The sequence below is a fragment of the Nicotiana sylvestris genome, chromosome 4, assembly GCF_000393655.2.
Source record: "Nicotiana sylvestris chromosome 4, ASM39365v2, whole genome shotgun sequence".
NCBI classification, from domain to species: domain Eukaryota; kingdom Viridiplantae; phylum Streptophyta; class Magnoliopsida; order Solanales; family Solanaceae; genus Nicotiana; species Nicotiana sylvestris.
In genome coordinates, this window is record NC_091060.1 from 62,254,038 (window position 1) to 62,263,982 (window position 9,945).

At 37.4% G+C, this 9,945-nt stretch overlaps 1 protein-coding gene across 1 annotated transcript; it reads right to left on the reverse strand.

The window, feature by feature from the left end:
- Positions 1-7,527: 7,527 nt before the first annotated feature.
- LOC104227889 (transcription factor MYB1R1-like) lies at positions 7,528-9,535 on the reverse strand. The gene is made up of 3 exons (XM_009780255.2): positions 9,170-9,535; positions 8,860-9,074; positions 7,528-8,208 (listed from the first exon to the last, which is right to left on the reverse strand). Exons 1-3 carry the CDS (start codon positions 9,417-9,419, stop codon positions 7,870-7,872), a joined length of 804 nt encoding a protein of 267 aa, XP_009778557.1. The 5' UTR covers positions 9,420-9,535; the 3' UTR covers positions 7,528-7,869.
- Positions 9,536-9,945: the final 410 nt, after the last annotated feature.

Below are 9,945 nucleotides of genomic sequence, written 5' to 3' on the forward strand. Positions count from 1 at the left end.
ATCGAAAGTATGATGATCCCCATTTGTGTGTCCTTAGAGATACGGTGCAGCATGGAGGTGCCAAGCAGGTTACCTTAGGAGAAGATGGAGTTTTGAGATTACAGGGTCGAGTTTGTGTGCCTAATGTGGATGAACTCCGAGAGTTGATTTTAGAGGAGGCCCATAGCTCCCAGTACTCTATTCATCCAGGTGCCGCGAAAATGTATCAGGATTTGCGACAACATTATTGGTGGCGGAGAATGAAGAAGGATATCGTTGCATATGTGGCTCGGTGTTTGAATTGCCAGCAGGTTAAGTACGAGCATCAGAGGCCTGGTGGTTTGTTCCAGAAGATTGAGATTCCTGAGTGGAAGTGGGAGCATATCACTATGGACTTCATTGTCTGACTCCCACGGACTTAGAGGAAGTTCGATGCAGTGTGGGTTATTGTTGATAGGCTAACCAAGTCAGCACATTTCATTCCTATGGTAGTCTCTTATTCTTTCGAGAGGTTAGCTGAGATTTATATCCGGGAGATTGTACGTCTTCATGGTGTTCCCGTGTCTATCATTTCGGACCAAGGTATGCAGTTTACCTCACATTTCTGGAGAGCAGTTCAGCGATAGTTGAGCACACGGGTTGAGTTGAGCACAGCGTTTCATCCTCAAACGGACGGGCAGTCCGAGCAGACTATTTAGATTTTGAGGGATATGCTCCGAGCTTGTGTCATTGACTTTGGAGGCTCGTGGGATCAGTTTTTTCCTTTAGCAGAGTTTGCCTACAACAACAGCTACCAGTTGAGTATTCAGATGGCTCCTTATGAGGCTTTATATGGTAGGCGGTATCGGTCTCCGGTTGGATGGTTTGAGCCGGAAGAGGCTCGCTTGTTGGGTACGGATCTGGTGCAGGATGCCTTGCACAAGGTCAGGATCATTCAGGATAGGCTTCGTACAGCTCAGTCCAGGCAAAAGAGTTATCCCGACCGTAAGGTTCGTGATTTGGCATTCATGGTCGGTGATCGGGTATTGCTTTGGGTGTCGCCTATGAAGGGCGTGATGAGATTTGGGAAGAGGGGCAACCTTAGCCCTAGGTTCATTGGCCCTTTGAGATTCTTGATCGAGTGGGGGAGGTGGCTTACAAACATTCATTGCTGCCGAGCTTATCAGCCGTACATCCAGTGTTTCATGTGTCCATGCTTCGGAAGTATCACGGTTATCCATCCCATGTGTTAGATTTCAGCACTGTCCAGTTGCACAAGGACTTGTCATATGAGGAGGAGTCGGTAGATATTCTAGACTGGCAGGTTCGTCAGTTGAGGTCGAAGAGTTTCCCTTATGTTCGTGTTTAGTGGAGAGGTCAGCCTGGTGAGGCATCGACCTGGGAGTCCAAGTCCGATATGCGGAGCCGTTAGCCCTATCTTTTTCCTGACTCAGGTACTTTCTTCTTATGTCCGTTCGAGGACGAACGGTTATTTTAGAGATGGAGAATGTGATGACCCAAAAGGTCATCACTTGTGTTGCAAGTAAATTCAGTGTTCCGAGGCATAAAAACCTCTTTTTTATCTCACCTTGATTTATGTGTGTGGTCCAGACCTATATTCAGAAAGCCTCCTATGTGAAAATATGAGAAATAGAAATTTCTAGAGTTAAAATTTGATTATGGTTGACTTTGGTCAACATTTTGAGTAAACGGATCCGTGTTCCGACGATCCCGGGAAGTCCGCAGTAAAATATGAGACTTGGGTGTATGCCCGAAAATGAATTCCGAGGTCCCAAGCATTAGAAATCAATTTTTGAAAGAAATTATTTTACTGAATTATCTAAGAAATGAAGAAAAGAATTAATGTTTGAAACCATTGTTATCGGGCCCGTATTTTGGTTTTGGAGCTCGGTACAAACTTATTATAATATTTGAAAGATAACTGTGAAATTTGGTGAAAAACAGAGTTTATTTGACGTGAGTTGGACTTCCGGTTGAAGAGTTATGAACTTTGAGAGTTCTTGATGAAAATGTTGAGTTTTGAGGTTTAATTCATGATTTTACATGTTATTTTGATGATGTGATCGCACGAGTAGGTCCATATGATGTCTTTGAGTTAGTATGCACACTTGGTTTGGAGTTCCGAGGGCTCGGGTGAGTTTCGGGTAGGTTCTAGGATGTCTTAGGCTTAAAACATGGATGTTGCACGTTCAGAGAAGTGCAAATCTCTGAACCCGCCAGTGCTCACCGCATTGGTTTTAGTACTGTCCGCGGTGGGGGTTGTGCGGCCGCACTCGATTTTGTGCAGTCCGCACAGGTTCACTGGTCCGACTTCGGAAGCCTATATCTTTTGATCTACAAGGAATTTTGATATGATTCAAAAGCAAAAGTTGTAGCCCTTCATGTCTAGTTTCTTGAAACGTAAAGAAATAACAATTTGGACATCTGTAGAGAACGTTATGGCCAAAATACTAAAGCATGTCACTGCAGTCCACATGGAGAGCTGTGCGGCCGTACTCGATTTTGTGCGGTCCGCACAGGGGGTTTGAGAGGGGTATATTTAAATGACATTTTCAGTTATTTTTAAAACCCCAAAAACATAAGAGGTGATTTTTCAAACAACCTTTCTTCTCCAAAACATTAGTAAGTAATTTTTAACTCATTTTCTTTACTCCTTAACTTCTTTTTACAAGATTTCATCCTAGAATCTAGGGTTTTCATGGTGGAATTGGGAATTTTGGGTAAAACTAAGAATATTGATATTTGGAGATTTAGACCTCAAATCGAGGTCGGATTCCAAAATCAATTATATATCCGGGCTTGGGGGTGAATGGGTAATCAGGATTTGGTCCGAATTTCGGGTTTGGACCAAGCGGACCTGGGGTCGATTTTTGACTTTTTGGGAAAAACTTTAGAAAACTTATTTCCAAGCATTTGAATTGATTCAGTAAGCATTTATTAATATAATTAAGTAACTTGTGGCTAGATACGAGCGAGTTGGTGGTGGAATCAAGAGGTAAAGCGATAATTGAGGCTTGAATTGTATTCGTGGCATCGAGGTAAGTGTTTGGTCTAACCTTAGCTTGAGGGATTAGGAGTTGTGTCCTATTTGTTATGTGTTATTTGTTGAGTACAACGTATAGGCATGGTGACGAGTATCTATACGTTGGTGTCAAGCATGCCCGTGAGTCTTATACTATGATTAGTGTGACTCCGTTTGTATTGTTCATGCCTTTTGTGATGATTTCTATTGTTGAGCAAGGCTTGTGGAAGTAATATTGGTATTTGAATATTGAAGAGCGTTGGCTCAAGTTGAAAAATGAATTGTGGAAGTATAACTGAAAATTGAACCTTATAGAGCATTGGCTCAAGTTGTGAAGTGAGTTGTGAAGTAAATGTGAAAAGGAAAAGAGAAGAGGATTTTTGATACTGTTCCCTCGCCGGGATTCGATTGTTGTACTGTTGTTCCCTTGCCGGGATTTTATTGTGATTTCATTTATTTCCTTGCCCTTATTTCTTGTGATTATTATTTTGGTAAGAGAGTGTTAAAGCACGAAGGGTGATACCGTGCACTTGTCCTTGATTTTCCCGAATCTTGCTGATAATTGAGTTATGTTGTCCTTTACGTTAATTTACGGATTTTCTGTTGTTACTTAATTTTATTATGATGTTATTGATTCCCTTGCCGGGATATTGTTGTTCCCTTATTGTTCCCTTGTCGGTGCTCCTTTGTGATTGGTGTTGAATTATATATTGGGATCGGGTTGCACGCCGCAACAATATTATATTTGGATTGAGTTGCACTCCGGAACAATATTATATTTGGATCGGATTGCACGTCATAATAATATTATATTTGGATCGGGTTACACGCCGCAATAATATTATATTTGGATCGGATTGCATGCCGCAACAATATTATGATTGGATCGGGTTGCACGCCGCAACAACAATATAATTGGATCGGGTTGCACGCCGCAACAATGTTTTTATGATTTGAATCGGGTTGCGCGCCGCAATAGTAGATAATAAAAGTGTTTATTGGTTTGTTACGATTTCCTTATTCTTTGCTGTTAATTCTAAATTGTCTTTATGCTTTTCTCTCGAATTACTTTTGATAAATGATATTCTCCCGTAGCATGTCCCCCTCTCATCTTTAATTGTTTATTTCTGTTTTGTTTTCTGCTGAATATAATGTAACTGCACAGGTTTAGTTGGTAGTCTGGTCCTAGCCTCGTCACTACTTCGCCGGGGTTAGGCCAGACAATTACCAGCACATAGGGTCGGTTGTGCTGATACTACACTCTGCACTCTTTTGTGCAGATCCCAGTGCTGTAGACTTCGGACGACTGTGAGATTGCTATTTTTTGTTCATCAGGCGACCCGAGGTAGTCCTACAGGCGTCCGCAGGCCTTGGCGTCTCCTCCTATCTACTATTCCTGTTTCTTTTATGTATTTTCAGAGACAATGTTGTATTTATTTCTTTTATACTTTATTTGTAGTACTCCTAGACAGTCTGTGAAGTTGTGACACCAGTCTTGGGTAGATTTATTATGGAATGGTATTAGCAGTGTTATTAAAACTTGAAATTAAATCTTCCGCTTATTAAATTTTGTTGATTATTAACTGTTAGTTCTTAATTGTTAACAGATTTGGAATGGAAACAAGTTAAATAATTCAGTCAGTTGGCTTGCTTAGTTTTCACTAGTAGGCGCCATCACAACTCCCGAGGGTGGGTAAACCGGGTCGTGACAGTACTATGTGAAAAGACATATACATGAGGTGACGAGTGTGTACACGAACTTATGTATGGTAATTGACCGGATTAGACTCTTAGACTATTAATATGCCTTGAACTGAAGTTGTTGTTGTATGGAACCCATTTCATTATTTTCCTCCATTTCATTGTGTTTTTGTTGTAATTCTTGTAATCATTGTTGTTGAGTCGTGGTTATGTACTGTATTGATATTGGTATTGTTGTTGGACAATGTTGTGGCATATAAGCACGTGTGTTGCGAGATAATTGTTGTGTTGTGATGAAATGCATATGCGGCAGCATAAGGGTGGTGTGTATATTGATAAGCATGCGGCGAGATAAGGGGATTTTATATGTGTGTTGCTAGTGAGGGAAATACTTCATTGTGAGCACACGGGGCGAGATAAGGGGGCTTATGCACGTGAAACTATTTCGGAAAAATATTTTAAAATGTGAAGCTCACGTGGCGCCATAAGGATGACTTGTGAATTGTGATTATGAGTTATGGTACCTCGGGGTGATTCTTATTGTAAATCTTGTGTTAGAACGGCTTGAGGATTTGAACTGTCATTATTTTTCCTTAATTTATTCACTTGTATTTTAACTATGTTTGGGTTAGTTTGTTGTGTTATCACATGTTCACTCGTTGTTGCCATTTATTGATTTCGCTTTCCGTTGTTAGCTTTATATTGATATTCTGCACATGTTTTATGTCTAGTGAGTGTCTTGATTAGAACATCGTCACTACTCCACTGAGGTTGGTTTTGATATTTACTGGGTACCATTTATGGTGTACTCATACTACACTTCTACATATTTTTGTGTAGATCCAAGTACCTCAGATCGAGCCGGGCGCTAATATGCTGAGCTAGATATTATGGAGACTTTGATGTATACATGTCATTCCGCTCGCAGGCCTCGCAGTCATCTTCCATTATTCTTATTACTATTATTTGTATTCCAAAATAGTGATGTATTTTTTAGATTCTAGTGTACTCTCAGTAGAGCTTATGACTCTGTACTACCAGTTTTGGGGATGTATGACTATTGTTCACTTTCAGCTATGTTATGTTATTATATCAACTTTTATTTCATGATTAAATGGATTTAATATGTTACTTTCATCATGTGTTAGGCTTACCTAGTTCTAGAAACTAGGTGTCATCACGATCTCAGGGTGAGATTTGGGATCGTGACACTTCACTAGAAATTGTGACTAATTGAAGGTAAGGGAAATTTAGGATTCTTGACAAAGAGGAGAGAAAGTGGATCGAGTGGAAATTTTTACCCTTGGGGTCGGTTTATAAAGTAGATGTAATTTTAAATAATTTTACTTTCTTTAATTATAAAACGAGCCCATACATCATATGATTCCACGCGCTTGGTCTGGTGTCATAGAGGGGTAATATAATTCACTCAAAATATGTTTATGGTGTCAAAAATTATATATCCCGTTTAATTTAAGTGTTCAAATAAATTTTCTGGACAAGTTTAATGGGACTTATGTATTTGCCCTATTTTAAATACCCAAAAGGTTAAAAGACGTGAGCATGAAATATGTTTCGACAACTTGAGGTGAATTGAGTAATTTAGGTAAGGGCGTTATAGCAAGAAGCATCGATGTTGTTCTCAAAGCTTGCGGCGCCAGTCATTCCTCTATAGTTTAATCTTTTCGGTTAGGGACGTACAAAGGAAACCGACAAATCGCACCAACCTGATAATTCGAGTTAAATCGGAAAAAAAATTCGACTATAGTTTAATTTGACTTGATTTGGTGTTGGAAAAAAAAACCGACCATAATTGGTTTGGTTTGGTTTTAACTAAAGAAATTCAAACCGAAACCAAACCAACCCGACATTACATATATAGAAATTTTAGATATATTTAATATATAAATATACTTATTGTGATGTAATTTATAAATATTTCTTAAAAAATTTCACAATTTTATCTTTTAAGGTATTATTTCAAGGTTGGGCTTAGAACTTTTGAATGCTCCAATAAGTTTTATAGCCATTAATATTAGTAAATTAAATAATGCTAACAAAAGCCCAAACACAAAATCAAATCAATACTAATGCTTACAAAAGACATTCAATTCAATATTACGAACGAGAATGTATTGAATATCTATTTTTTGGTTTGCAATAATTTAGATAAAAATGCATAACCTATTTTTATTTTTCTCTAGCGTTTTGTCATGTAATTAATACTCCCTTATTAGTCTATTTATTTTAGCATGACTTAATACTTTTAGATTATGTTTATTTTTATTATGGCTTTCTAATTAGCAATATTTATATTACATAATTTTATTGTCTTTATTGATGAATATTTTAGGATAATGCCATGGCACATCTCATATTTTGTATTATTTTCTTGGAAAATACTTTATATAGTTGTATCTTACTAGGATTAAAGAAATATTTTGAGCATACATTATATATTTTGTTCTACAAAGATTTTACCGGGGAAAAAACCCCAAAAACCCGAGAAAAACCGAGATTGAAAAACCCGAGTTTTATTGGTTTGGTCTTTAGATTTAATAACCTAACACAATTGGTTTGGTTTGGTAATTGTAAAATCCGAACCAACCCGGCCTATGTACACCCCTATTTTCGGCAACAAATGTAATAGCATCTGCTACTTATGAATTGAACTGAAAATATATAATTGACCAAAAAACATATAAGTAATTAAATTAAGTTTGTATTAAACAAGTAATAATGTCTATATCAGGCAAATAAATTTATACGTGTCTCAATCTTTGCAATAGGACAAAGCCGAAGACAAGACTAAAAGTTGGATCTCATTTTCGAAAACAAACAAGTCTATTCAATTTCTTTTCTCTTTATTACAACAACTGCTGGAGACCAAATAACAGCGTGAGTCACATTGATAGGGATAGTAGCTACTTGGTTGGTGCTGTAATCACCTACGACCACAAAAATAACCAGACATAATACAAAACAAGAAATCCTCAAAACTGTTGAAAATGACACCATCTATACAAAACAAAGGAATCATTATCAATCACCTAATTAATATGTTCTCCATCGTCTAACCCCCATTAATGTCTAATCTTATCTAGCTAAACCCCATTTTACATCGCAGATATTTTTAATTAAGAATAAGAATCAAATCCAATCCTTATTCAAGCCACACTAATTATGCTATCCCCACTAGTCTTGCCATTGAACCCACCTGACATTGCCTGGAAACCCGATGAATGCCTCGCCGGAGGCGATTTTTCGTCCGATTCTTGGGCATATGTCTTGTTTAAATTGAGATTTGACATTTTTGATGAGGGAGGGACAGGGAGAAATGGTATAGACCTAATGGGCTTCACGGATTTGTTCAGTCCTATCATTACGTTATTTGTCGAGCTTTCATAGGTACCAGATAACTTTGCCTGCTCGAGTGCTGACATTGGAAACTTTTCTATGGTGTTTTGATTCATTTGCTTATCTTCCAATTTAACAACACTTTGAACCTGCAAAAAAAGAAGAAAATTTTGGAATCCAAGAACCACAACTTGTATGTCTATAAACGACTTAGGACCCGTTTGGCCATAGATTTTGCCAAAATAAATTAAACAAATACATGTTTGGCCATAGATTTTTCCTATATTTTGGAAAAATCTCAAATCCCAAAAATATCACTATTATATTTTTTAAAAATTGCCCCAAACTTTTGTATTTTATAAAAGAGCCCACCATTTATTATTTTGTAACAATGTTGCTTCGTCTTCTCGGTAATCTGATAGTGTATCATATACTTCATTATAAAAATGATAATTTTATACCAAATTTATTTACGTTTAGGATTATGGTCTGCGATAATATATAATGAATGTTATTAATAATGGTACTTTTGGATATTTGTGATAGTTTTTAGAATTTGTAGGTATAAGTCATGTTTCATGTTTTTCCAAAATAAATTTGGGAATTATATTTTGAAAACTGATATCTAAATATTCAAACCAAACTTCACACAAATTAAATTTTTCAAAATAAATTTAGGAATTTATGATCAAACGCTAGCTTAGTCCTCGGCGTACAATTGGTTCAGTTGAACCTATTGCTTTTTTATTCTTCAGACCACATTAAAATGTAACAAAATTGACTTGTTACTCAAGGCTTACATGAGTATGAGTGGTGATGTCAAAAAGACTAGAGCGGCGGCGTCGGCGGTTATTGATGTTATTTCGGCGGAGAAAGTACTTCTGAGCATGACTGGCCACCTGAGTAGGAGTCCTTGTCTTGACAAAGTTTCTTGAAATTCCTCTCCAATCACCTTTCCCTACTTTCTGCAATCCTAATAAAAATAGTTTGTGCTCTTCCTCTGTCCATGCCACTCCTAATTAAGCACCATCCAAAATTAATTAAGATTTTAATAACATAGACAACAGATTCAGAATTCTAGTATGTAAAATGGGTAAGGTATATATAGACCTCGTTTACGTTCACGGCTCCTAGCAGAAGGATGAACAACGTCATCAGAAGCATAGCCGGCGGCGACGTTGGAATCTTGATGTTGCTGTTCAAATAGAGCAAGATTGTTCATGCTAGCACTTTTCCTAAAAGAATTTCCAGCTTCCATCACTCTAACACCAAAGAGCATGAACCCCTTGTTTCTGCCGGCGCCTTCGCCTGCAGAAATCTCCTGAAATTCATGCTCTTTGTTTCCGCATTCGTTAGACATGGTGGCCAGGGCTTTCTTGCTACTACTATGGGTTTTGAGAAGAAAAAAAATGAAGGATTTATTTTGTGCAGACCATATGAAAGGGAGAAAATGAGGAAAAAAGGAATGGGAATTTGCTTATTACAACACAATGTTGCTATTCCTGGCTAGTTTTAAGGTTGATAATAGGTGCGAGAGGAAAATTTTATTTTGTGTCATGCAACTTACACTAGTTGTATGAGATAACTTTTTGTCTTACCAAAATTTTGTGGATCCAGCAGTGTAAGATTGGAGTCCACAATTTTATGAGACAAAAAGAAGTTTCATACAACTAGTGTCATTGTATGAGACACAAAATAAAACTTATCGATGTTAGGGGCTCAGTTGGATATTTATTGGCCGGTTTAGTTTAGTGATTTTTGACAGTGACTGTCAGGCTATAGTTACTACGTACTAGTATATACTATGCGAAGTCAATTTTTTAATAGGTTGTATCTGGTGCAGCGTTGCTTCACCGAAGCAACTTTTATTTACTTTTTCTATTTTA